This window comes from Amia ocellicauda, chromosome 4 (assembly GCF_036373705.1).
Source record: "Amia ocellicauda isolate fAmiCal2 chromosome 4, fAmiCal2.hap1, whole genome shotgun sequence".
Classification (NCBI taxonomy): Eukaryota; Metazoa; Chordata; class Actinopteri; order Amiiformes; family Amiidae; genus Amia; species Amia ocellicauda.
Genome location: NC_089853.1, coordinates 39,232,127 through 39,244,510, shown reverse-complemented (window position 1 = coordinate 39,244,510; position 12,384 = coordinate 39,232,127). Strand labels below are relative to the sequence as shown.

Genomic DNA, 12,384 nt, shown 5'->3' with positions numbered 1-12,384 from the left:
TGCAAACACAGACCTCGTCCTGTAAATAATATTTAATAGACAACGGTGTGTGTGATTAGAGCGCCATGAATGCAGCACCCAGAAATCTTTCTGCAAGCTATTAAGGAATGTAATCTCAGTAATTATAGACAACCTTCGCAATTATGGTTGTTGCGAGAGGACTATTACAAAAGTATGAGGCGATGGATTTCCGAAGGCGGGGGGCAGGAGGGTGGGGGTGTGGTTTGCAGAGCTACTCGGAGGGTGGAAAAGAATGAAGGCCTTGCATTCTGTGGCTTGTTTGATCTGCAAATGAGGGGGAAAAAAATCAATAAGTTAGCTGGAGATGATTATAGCATGGCATTCTCCCCGCGCCTCTCAACCATCTCCCTTAATAACAGTGATTACAGCGTACCAGAGGCTAACTGACTGGAGCTAATAAAGTTTGAACAGTAAATTGCTTCACTGTTTGCTTTGGGAAAATGGATTCTGAACAAACCGAAAGACACTCAAAGACCCCTTTGCTCTGACAGGCTGCAGGGAGGAGATACGATCTGTGTGCGAAGATTGGTTCTTGGACAGCTTGGCAGGCAGCACTGCAAGTGTCTTCACCCCTCAGAGATGGCAACAAATCACAGCACACATCCACCCTCGGTGCTTCACATTGCGTGACAAGGACCGTCAGGATGTTTTTATAAATGGAAAGAAGAAAGAATGAGAGACTGTTTGGCTATCCCTTTCTAACAGGATGCAGATTATTGAACCGTGAACTAGAAACTGTTACTGCCTTTGTGCTTATTACTGCACCATAGCAACAGCGGTGATCGCTTATGAATTGTTAATAACAGTGTAATAGCATGTCAATTACACCCAGACTATATCAGCTCTGACCATCACTGAAGAGGTCAAAGTACAATGTCTGGACGCCTACCTAACTAGAACAGTCTGAACGCTGGTTCTTTTTTTACTGTGTGTGTTTTTTGTTGCGGTTGTTTTGTTGTGCTTATTTTACCCCTCGGCTGAACTGTATAAGCAACAACAGAGCCAAATAATCTGAGCCTGGCTGGCCTCTCCCCTTCCCATCTGCCTCCCCTGTGAAGAGTGAGCCAGGGGGTGGGGGGGGGGGGGGTGGTTGATGGCAGCTGGGGAGGTGAGGCTTCTCAGGGATATGTCTGCCAGCGCCCCGCCCGCTTGGTGCTCCTGCAGCCTGGAGGAAACAGCCTGGTCCAGATGCTGGCCTTTCCACTCTCCAGAGGCCTTGCGATGCCCGTTAATGCCGCCTCAGGTTCAGGAATGTGTTCTGCCCAACACAGGGAGTTGTTGCCGTAGGCCATGCCCTGCTCCCAAATCCGCATTCGACCCCCTAAAGCCACACCTTTCCATTCCCAGGAATTCCCAGACAATTGTTCTTTTCCCAGAAGAACCAGGCGCAGAATGCCCAGCCTCTGGCCCAGTGTTCAGCTGGGGAGATACAAACTCTCAGCCTGCCCTTCAGACCTCAGAAATTTCAGGAGTGCAGAACAGCCAACAGGACTAAAGACCCCCCACAACCAAACCCCCTATTCCCAACACCCTTCCCTAGAGAACTGAACCAGGGAGAGAACCAGCACAGCCTGAGAGAGGTAGAGTGTCAGGAAAGCAGCTGCACAGTCGGATCCGGCCATTACTGAGGTCTCTGACGTCTCCAAAGGTGCATTGTGAATGAAAAGACAATAAACCTAAAAATGAAAAACAGCCATTCCCCCAGGCCCCAACCCACACCCCAGAGCAGCGTGTTCCTGTCAGTGATGCCAGTGTCTGCTTCCTCTGCGTCAGGGCGCCTGCTTTTCCTTCTGTGCAATGTGGACGCTGACAGCAGCTGCTGAAGCTTTTCCGGTTTGGGAATTTCTGGGAAAGAAGGTATCTGATTTATTTCAGTTATATTAAGGTGTTCCTGTTTTCAGAAAGGTAGGAAAGTGCTTTTTATGACAGACAAGTTGCTCTCTCCTGTAAACAAAATAATGATGACTAAAACTAAACCGGGGCGTTACAATTGCAGCTGAGTAGCGTTAAAGATTTTAAATGATTGTTTTAGTATTTATTCTACTTACATATGTTTTTAATTTTGAAGTAAAAGTACCAGCTTTTTGTTTTTGCTTTCTGTCCTCTACATCTCTCTCTCTCTCCCTCCCTCCCTCTCTCTCTGTCTGCAGTTGGGCGGGGGGTTCCTGGGGAACTCTGAGTGATCTAGGAGACGAGAGACAGAATCACTGAGCTCCTTGGCAACAAAGTGCATTTTAAACCACAAGTGAAAAAATAAAACACATATTAAAAAAAAAAAAAAGTCTGGGAACATTACAAACCATGTCAGCAGTATTTAAACTATTCTGCAACTGTCAAAGATATTGGCAGCGGAGAGAAAAAGCTCAATCTGGCAGCTCCCTTTCCAACATTCATACGAACATATCTCTCAGTACGGCTTTCGAAGCTGAGCTGTTGACAGGCCCACTTTCCCTTCTTCACGCGCCATGACAAAATAACAAACAAACAAACACACATCTTTATCAGAGTGCCAAGATGCTTTTCTTTTTTTCTTTATTTCTCGATATTTCTTTATTTATTCTGGTACTTTCCCGTCACTCACTCGTGCGGTGAAATCCTAGACATCACTCATCTGTCTTCCTCCAGAGCCAGTGGAGTATCGATGCAGGCAAAATGAGACAGAAAAGTGAAGACCTATGAGTGGGAGGCGCTGAGACACGGTGATGTAAATCTTGTCCTGTTTGCATTGCACGGGCAGCTCCACACACAGGGCCCAGCCGCACTGACCCCAGCCTGCCTGCTCACTCTCACACAGCTCCTGGGCATTTTTGTTTCGTTTTTTTGCTGCTTTGCTTTGCCAATGTGACTTACTGCAGCCCAGGCTGGCGGACCTGCCCTTGCATGCGGCAGAGACGATGGCCAGCCAAGTGTGACAGCCGCCTGCACTGCAAACGAGGGCAGACGACTGAGAGAGGGGGACGTGTCTCAGCTCTCACAGACACACACGCAAACCTACACCATAAAAGTACACACATGCGCACACCTATCTGCCACACAGTGTCACGGTGGTGGCCAGGTCGGCTCCTCTCCCCTGTCACTGTGCACCCACTCCTTACCGCAGTGGGAACCCTTTCCTCCATCCTAACACTCATCACAGGCACCGTGCTGAAGCACACCTGACACTGGCATGCAATACTTCCTCCTTGATCTCTTTTTCTATTGTTGAAGTCAACGCTGCCCTGCAGGAGAAGAGCAGGGAGAGACTGGCAGGAGAGACTGGCTTTGAAGGACAAAATGCTGGCGGTGTGCAAGGCTTTATCGCACCAGCCTTGTCTGTGTGGTGCAGCTAACCAAACAACAGCCCAGCTTCCTGACTTCATGAGCCCATGAGCCCGGCCTCCCCCTTGGCAGCTGTGTAAACCGGAGCCCTCTCCCCCCCGTCACACTCGCTTCCTCCCTGTCCGGGTCCCAGTCAGTCAGCAGGTGTTGCTCAGTCACACTGCCCCTCCGCTCATGGTCAGGATACGGCCACAGGCCTGTGTGGGGGGCTCGGGACCACGGCAAAGCCCCCGCCCCAGCCGCTCTCCTCCACCGTGGGGGTGTAAACAATCCAAGGACACCACTTCAACAGTAGCAAACAAGCCTCCCCAGAAAAAAGTCTGGCTGTGTTTAAGGCATGTGTTGCCGAGATCCATGAGCACAGAGGACGCAGAGTTGAAAGAGGAGGCCTGTCGCACACAAACACAATACGGATCTGTGGGTCAGTCACAGCGGATCCCAAAAATAAAAGTTTGTTTCATTGTAGAGATAATTGTGTGTCTAATCCTGACATGTGTGTAATAAGTTAATAGGTTGTGTGAACTGTGTATAATTGTGTCGTGTGCGCAGCCAGAACTGTTCATCATTGCTCCGGAGTCCTTTCACCCAAACTGCACGAGATAACACCCTTCACACAACCAAATAACTTATACGAAGGATTGATTCTGTGTAAGAAACTATTATTGCTATTATTATAATTATAATGTGATACAGGTGTGTCCAATTAGCTGTGTTGGTTTGTTTGTTTCTGTTTAGGAGAAAGAGGAGCTGCTTCTGAGAGAGGGTATGTTAGAATTAACAGCAGACAAAGAAGAAGGGGGAAGAGGAGGAGGTGGAGGAAGAAAAACAGCAGGGTTCTGGGGAGAGGTCTGTCCATCACTGCCCTGCCCTCCTTCACAATGTGAGCTGCCTCTGTACCGCTCAAGCCCACGGTGTGTGGGTCTGCCCAGAAGCTGCCTGTGTTCCTTCTGGCTGCATTAAAGTGCCTTTGATTCCTCTGGATTTCAAAGCAGACCCCTCTGACAGAGGTTGCCCGGGTGACGTCACGGCTTTGATCTGGCACCAGACGCCATGTGGCCCCGTTCCCCACCGAGCGTTCGGTACCGTTTAGAACCATGCATGGGTAACGCACACTGACGTCACCCCTGCGGCACGCGTCTTCAAAGCGGGTCATGTCATGTGACACGTGACAGGCCGCAGCCAGCCACTCCTGCGTCTCTGCCCAGTGGGACGATCACTTGGGCACACCTGACGCAACCTGCGGGGCGAGGCTGTGGGGTCACACACCACAAAGATAAATGAGTGAATGTATGAATGAGTGATTCATTAATGTATAAACCCTGCTGCTCTCTTAAGGTCTGCCTGCATGAGCCAACTTCACCCCACACTGCAGCGTCAGCACAGCCTGAGTGAGGACCTCTATCTCCCTCTAGCTGAAACCATTGAGGACTGCACTGTCTGAGGAGGGTGGGAGGGAGAAATAGAAACTCAAGACAGATGCGCAGTCAGGCATTCGTTCTCAGTGGAGAGCAGCAACAGGGGAGATGTGCCGAGACGTCTTGTGAAAATTTAATTTTGAGCAATAGTGATGTCTTGTTGTTTGCGGTGCAGCAATATAATCAGTCTCTGGAAAGGTTTAGCACACACCCACACATGCAGACAGACAGACAGACAGACAGACAGCTGAGTAGTTCAGACACTGTTTATACAGTGATTCTTCAGCACTGATCCTCTCGGCTTATGTCGGATGTTATCACTCACATTCCTGGCATACTGACATACCTGCAGTTTTCCTCCTGGTTGTGCAACAGTGTCTGCTGTGTGCGTGGGCCTGCAACAGCAATGTCGCACTGCCCTGGTGTACGAACCCCCCTGTGTTAAGGGTTGGTTAAATTGGAGGCCGTCCTGCAGATGTCAGGGTGTCAGAGGGCGCACTCAGAGCGAAGAAGAGTCAAGGGGGGGACCTTGGGACTTGCAGGTAACAAGACACAGCTCTGCTCCTCGTCTGCAGAAGTGTTGTGACTTTCCTCCACACACACCCACGCATGTAAACACACAGCTGAAACATTTTACAGAACAGTAAAAGCCCTGGGCACATTTATTTAGATATTTTATTTTTTCCTTTTTCAAAGAGAACAGTAAAATCGTATAAATGCACAGTTTAAGGTAACCAAATTGTTTTTACTTTAAATATTTATTAATTTATGTATTCACTTACTTATTGTACCATCCTTCAATTGTATATAGCTGGCTTTGTCTTTCTAACTGGCTTCGTCACTCTTATTTGCCCAGCCCTCGATCAGTCAGGTGGGCGAGCCCACGGGCGCTGAGGGGACGGGCCTGGGCAGGGTTCTTCACACCGACACACTGACAGGAATACTGACACACACACACACTGACTCAGATGCTGACAAACACTGACACAGATACTGACACATACACATAAACAGATACTGACACATACACAGATAGTGACACACTGACACACATACAGACACACACACTGTGACAGGCATATACTGACACACACAGAGACTCTGACAGACACACCGACACACACTAATTCTGACACACACACAGACACAATATACATACATATGTAGCTGTAGCTGTATTATGTAATGTTTCACGTATGGCGTTCTGTGCAGTGAAGACTTTATCAGCTAGAGGCACTAAGACCGTGCCTGTCTGTCTCTCCCCTCTCCTGTGACAGCAGAGCCCAGGACTCTGCAGACTGGAAAACCCAGACAGCTCAGAAAAGACAGTGAGGCATCCTTCTGGTGCATCGCTCACACTCTGACTGCAGCTGAACCACCTGAGACCGGCGCAGCAAGAGAGGGAGAGAGAATGAGAGAGAGAGGAAGAAGGAGTGGGGGCAGGGCTACAGGGGTGTATTAATGACAGATTAGTGGGGCAGAGTGGAAGAGAGTTCAAGCGAAATGGACAGAGAGGATGAAAGAGTGAGGGAGAGAGAGGAAACATAGAGCTAGATAGAAGAGGCACATGTATCAGCAGGCCTGCCCTGGCCCAGGCAGGCCATGTGTGCAGAGGGACAGGCCTGTCTCTGTGCCACAGCGCAGCAGACACCCCGAGGACAGATAGCCCAGCTGGCGGGGAGGACATGGCGCGGAGGGATCCAACTGACCTCAGCTCCACTCTGCCGAGAGACACAGGGGTCAGCTCAGTCCAGCTGGGTGGCTTAGATTAAATACAAGACTGAATGTTGATATAAGACAGGCCAATGCAATCCACTGTCACTGCACACAGCCACTCAGTTTGCACACAGAGCCCAGGCCAGGGGCAGCTGGACACACACGGCTTCCCCCTACACAAGTTCAAGCAGCCTAACACCCTCTCTCTCTCTCTCTCTCTCTCCCTCTCAGAGCCACTGTTATTGTTACCCCGGAAACTGTAACAATGGATGAGGTCACATGAGCATTCCATTGCCAGGGCAGCAGTAAACAAGTGGCTGCTGAATGGCACCACATGGCCTGACACACATAGTGTAGAGGCCGACAGAGAGACATGGCTGCCACAAAAACACCAGCAAACCCGGCCAAAACATGCAACTACGTGGCTCAGGATCAGATATGGTAAAGCAGTTTCTCCGGCTCACTTAGAAATGACTGAATGTGTGTGTTAGTGAACTGCAGCCTGCTGACCTGCCAGTTGAGAGCACAGTGAGGGTTTTGTTAGCTGTCGAACACTATTTGTGTGTGTGTGTGTGTGTGTGCCTCGAGTATAATTGTGTTTGGGTGTTATTTGGTCTTGTTCGTGTGTCTTTGTGTTGTTTTCTCACAATGCAATGTTTTTCTATCTGATTGTGACGAGTGACGTGACAGACTCAGAGCCCCCTGGGCAGCTCTGACTCTGTTGCTATTCTTATTGGTGTTTTCTCCTCCATCAGGAAGTGCCATGTGAGCTCAGAACTGGAGTCCGCAAAAGCCTGGCCCAGCAAGTGGGGATTTCTGACGACCTCCTACACTGAGGTGAGACGCCAATATCGATCGATCAACCAAACAATCAGTTAACGAAGCTTTCAGACGGTCAGTCAATACATACACAAATCTATGCTCAATGTCATATGCCACAAAGCTTGAGGAATCTCTCCTGTCAATCACAAAGAACAGACCATAAAATCAATTATGTCCTGAAGAGCTCCGCTGAAATGGACACCAGAAGACACACGCTGCAGCCTCCCTGAGGGCTGGGGTTGTGTGCCATTGTTCAGACTCTCGGCACAGAAGCACAGGCAACTTGCATAGACACCTGTGCAGCCACTGCACCCGCAGCAAGGCAGCCATATGCAATGACCAGCAGTCACGGCTACCGTCATGCCCCCCAGCCCCGGGATGGACAGAATCAGGGCTCTCGCACATTTAAAAAGACATCCTTGAGTGTGCAGACGAGGGGCCCTGTCAGCAGCGGAGCCTGCAAATCCAGCTGTGTGTCTCACTCTGACACTGCCCTTTCTGTCCCCCTCAGCTGCTGCAGGAGATGAAGAAGGAGGATGGTAAACTGGAGCTGCCGGCATACCTGCAGACACGCCCCGCCACGCCCCCCGGGACGTACACTCAGGTGAGGTGATTTTGTGACACTGAGAGATGAGCCAAGCGCCATGTTCCCCAAGATCCCGTCAGCGCTCTGTGTGACCTCACAGCGACATCCTGTGCACAGCCAGCTGCCTTGCACACTCACTGCTTGTTTTGTACATCTTCTCATAGATATAGCATATATCTAATACAGAACAAAGAGAAAAGCATCTTCCGTAAATGTTAACTGACTAGTTTGTTTGAGCAACTGTCTCAGTGGGAAGAAACAGGTGACCTGCAGTTCTATAGTTTTAGTTTCTATATTGAGTCTATGCCTTTAAAGGTCTAAAAGATGCAGTGCCGATTTTCTTTTAACTTTATTCATTTTTTCAGTTGAGTTCAATTAATCTGATGATCTAACTGACTAAGGCAACCTCTTGTGACTTTTTGTTTAACAAATTTGTATGGATAGCTGGAATCATCATCAAAACAAGATTTGATTGAAGGAATTATTTGGGATTATTTTACACATTCATATTTTTACATACATTCATACATAATGTAAATGTCTTGTGTCATTTTAACATGCTATTAAATATGTGATTAATCGCGATTAATTATAGAAAGTTTTAGATTAATCGCGATTGAAATAATCGTTTGACAGTCCTAATATAGGCATAAATTCACAACATTTCCACACACATACAGATTTGATTTATGGCGTATGAGCATGAGACTACTTTGGGGAAAAACACACCAGAGATCACAGTCCATTTGGCAGTATGGCGTCGACTTACTCTGTAGTTTATTAATTGAATTAATACCAGTCTAATACCCTCTGACCTCTGCTTTGTGCAGGTGGCTCCCTCCCCAGCTGTCCCGCAGACGACCCAAGGTCTGATTGGTTGGCGGTCCACGGTGCCTGGTCTGGAGCTGGAGCGTTTTGGGCGTGTTCATCGTGGCAAGGGCAGCTTCCTGAAGAAGATGGGCTGGCCACACGATGCCTGCGACTGAGCGCCCACTGTGGCCACTGCTGAACACTGCTGAACACCACACTAGGCAGCACTGTACCACACACAAGCAGTATTAAAGCTCTGTGACACATCGGTGTCTCACAATGAGGCACCATTAGGAACATTATTCACCCCGTGATACTGAGAAGCACACACTATTTACTGAGACTCTTTGTATAATGTTTATGCTTCTCACAGGGTACCACGGGGGGAATTATGTCCCTAACGGCACCTCATATCTCACAGCACCTCCTCTCTGTCTGCTGAGTTATTACTCTCTCTACACACTGTGGTTGGATCTGTACTCCAGACGTGTGTGTGTGTGTGTGTGTGTGTGTGTGTGTATGTGTATGCATGCTTGTTCGTGTTTCAATCTCTTGAGGTTTTCATTCAGCTGAGGTCAGTGCACTGATTGTCAGCACTCTCCTTTTCATTACTATTATCATCATCATCAATCTTCCTTTCGCAAATTTCCTTAAAAAGACTAGGAACTTTCTATGCGTCACGACTTACTGCATGCCGCCCTCGTTAGAAGGCCCCGGTCCTGCTGAACATGGCCAGTCTGACAGGGACGGAAACACACGCAGGGACCACAATGCTCCAGATGGAAGTATTACACCCCGGTGCTACAGTGCAGACGCTGAAGGCTGTGAACTCTCAGTTGCGATTTTTATTTTTCAGTGCCTTGAAGCATAAGCATGACAGACAGTGGGAATATCCAATAGATTGACAGCAATTGTATGTAAAAATATTGTGATATAGTGTAACAACTGTAAGTCGTCCTAAATAAAGGTGTCTGCTAAGAAATGTAATAATAAATATAATAATAATAATACTATCATGAACATACCTGCTCTTATACTACAGCTACTAATCTTACTTACTTTTACATACTAATACTAATGCATACTACTCCTAACCTGAATAATAATACATTTACAGTAACAGCAAACTGTATGGTCACATTCAGACTGGGTTATATACATATAGATACTGTATCTTCTTCTTCCTTTTCTTCTCTCTTCTCCTGCCTAGCCCTGAGCTGAAGGTATACCTAGCCAAGAGATGAACTGATCTAATCGGAGCTGTCTTCAACTGGAGCCTCCTCTTGGGGCGCAATCTCTCATCTCCTGAGCCTTTACATGTACACTTACTCCCACTCGCCTGGCTAGACAGATACACCTGCTCACACACCACATGGTACTGTAATCACCAAGTCAGAAAGCACAGATTATCAATGGTGGATCAGTTATTAAGATTTACATCAGATCGACACTCAACAGCATGCCCTGGGAGGACTTTAAGCATATGAACCATTTTCACAGTGGGACCTGTCACTGCCCCTCGCTCTGTATTCACTGTCAGATCTCTGTCCTCCAGACGTAACATACAGCGCACGTCCGTGTGTTTTCTCCTGGCTGGCATTCGCGGGTGACTGTGGTGGCACTGCTCAAACGAATGCCTGCCTGTACACTGGCCCTCCTGCTCCCTGCGCTCCCACACTCAGCCTATGGCTTTTGCTGGGATAGGAAGGGCACAGGGGTTGGACATGTGATAACCATCGCTCTGTCATATTTAGAGACACTCAGAAACACTACGACTTAAAGCAACGTATATTAGATGTCCCAAAGGTACCAAATCCTCACTTGGCAGGGAAATTATATACAGACGGGTGACAAATTAAAGGAAAAACCTGAATAAATGAGTGGAAGAACATAACTAAAGAAAGTTTACAAACGAGAGGAGGCCATTCAACCCATCGTGCTCGTTTGGTGTCCATTAATAACTAAGTGATCCAAGGATCCTATCCAGTCTATTTTTGAATGTTCCCAAATTTTCAGCTTCAATCACATTGCTGGGGAGTTTGTACAGAGTGTGACAACTCTCTGTGTGAAGAAGAGTCTCCTGTTTTCTGTATTGAATTCCTTGAAGCCCAATTTCCATTACCTCCAATAACAGAGGAGATTAATCTGCAGGGGAGATTGCAAGCAATCACACACAAAAAGGTAACTTTGATAGCCTACACTGGTTTGTATGAATTGGCTAATGCACAGTAATGTGTGTTACAGTGTGTGTTTGCAAGGTAAACACTAACTTTCTTATTCCAGTACAATCTGCATGAAGTAATTTGATTTTTCTTTTGCAATAACAAGGGTCATTTAAGATAAACAATTTCCCAACACTTCAGCCTAAGGTCACCCTTGTTATTGCAAAAGAATAATCTAATTACTTAGAGCACTTTGTACTGGAATAAGAAACTTACCATTTACCTCGCAAACACACACTGTAACTTACATTAGCCAATGAATACACATTTGAAGGATTGCTTACTTGCAAATGTCCCCTGCGGATTAATCTCCTCTGTTGCTGAAGGTAAAAACAAATGACTGGATGTACTCGATAATACCAGCTGCTGCAGGGGAAACAAATCTGGTGTAGTTTTTGTAGTTTTTCTGCTCAACAGGATGTTGTGACACAACAGATCCGCAATAACTTGACAGAGCTTAAATGCTGAAGTTTGACATTCGCCATTATTTTTGCTGTGATTTTAGAACTTTAAATTGTATTTCCTACCATTCCAATTCCAAATCCTGAACATATGTATTCAATTCCATTTCAATTTCTTGAATTGGTGTTTACCAATACATTCGGAATTGATCCCAACCCTGTCACAGACAAACTTACACTCACTCACTCACTCTCTCTCTCTCTCACTCATACACACACACACACACACACAGCCCTGCCGTGCCCCTGAGAGAGGGGGGCACACGGTTGCGTCGCTTCTGAGGCTAATGTGACACTACAGCTGTACTGACATTTACATTTACATTTACGGTTTCTGTGTGCCATTTGCAGACACTTCTTGGGGGTAAATTATGGTAAATGCATTTCAGATTGGTAAATCTGCTGTTATGGATCAGGAAATGCAGCTCAACCGGGCTTATTGAAATAAGAGAAATAAATAAACCCATTTCTGAAGACTGAATGAAAACTGAAATAGACGCAAGCAAAGGCAAGTGGAATGGAAACAACACAGTGGGAGGCTAAACGCATCCCACTGCATTGTTTCCATTCCACTTGCCTTTGCATGTGTCTATTTCAAACCTGGGCCCATTATATGAACGTGCACGTCCTTTTGTTGTGGTGGTCTTCTTCTTTATATCCCAGCCTCAATTGCGAATAGGAAGAATATGTAACCAGTCAGCAGGTGATGGCTGTGAGAATCAGGTGTGAGCTCTGTGCCAGGCAGGGGGCAGCGAGGGGTGGGATTCTCTGTGCTGAGGTGTGAAGATCACGGGGGGGTTGGTGTCGTTGGTGTGGAGGGGTTCTACCCTGCAGACACTGTGAATCTGACAGGCAGACTGACAGAATCTGGCCCTCTGGCGTCGCCAGTCTCTCTCTCTCTCTCTCTGTGGGGTCAAACGCATGTCAGACTGCATCACAGCAGCCTTCCCTACATGTAGAAAATCTCACAGCCACCGGCAGCAGGCAGGACTCCTACAGGATGGCTGGGGACT

General features: G+C 47.4%; 1 protein-coding gene across 1 annotated transcript; it reads left to right on the top strand.

The window, feature by feature from the left end:
• The first annotated feature begins 6,758 nt into the window (after nt 1-6,758).
• Nucleotides 6,759-9,701, top strand: LOC136748402 (ciliary microtubule inner protein 1). The gene is made up of 4 exons (XM_066702113.1): nt 6,759-6,911; nt 7,226-7,307; nt 7,804-7,896; nt 8,709-9,701. The coding sequence occupies exons 1-4, from the start codon at nt 6,844-6,846 to the stop codon at nt 8,862-8,864; spliced, it is 399 nt and encodes a 132-aa protein (XP_066558210.1). The 5' UTR covers nt 6,759-6,843; the 3' UTR covers nt 8,865-9,701.
• The last annotated feature ends 2,683 nt before the right edge of the window (nt 9,702-12,384 follow it).

Bases quoted from the DNA above. Each gene is read 5' to 3' on its own strand.
- LOC136748402 (XM_066702113.1), top strand. From the start codon at position 6,844: ATGGCTGCCACAAAAACACCAGCAAACCCGGCCAAAACATGCAACTAC. The intron at 7,308-7,803 runs GTGAGACGCCAA...TGTCCCCCTCAG, and splicing joins TGACGACCTCCTACACTGAG to CTGCTGCAGGAGATGAAGAA. The intron at 7,897-8,708 runs GTGAGGTGATTT...TGCTTTGTGCAG, and splicing joins CCCCCGGGACGTACACTCAG to GTGGCTCCCTCCCCAGCTGT.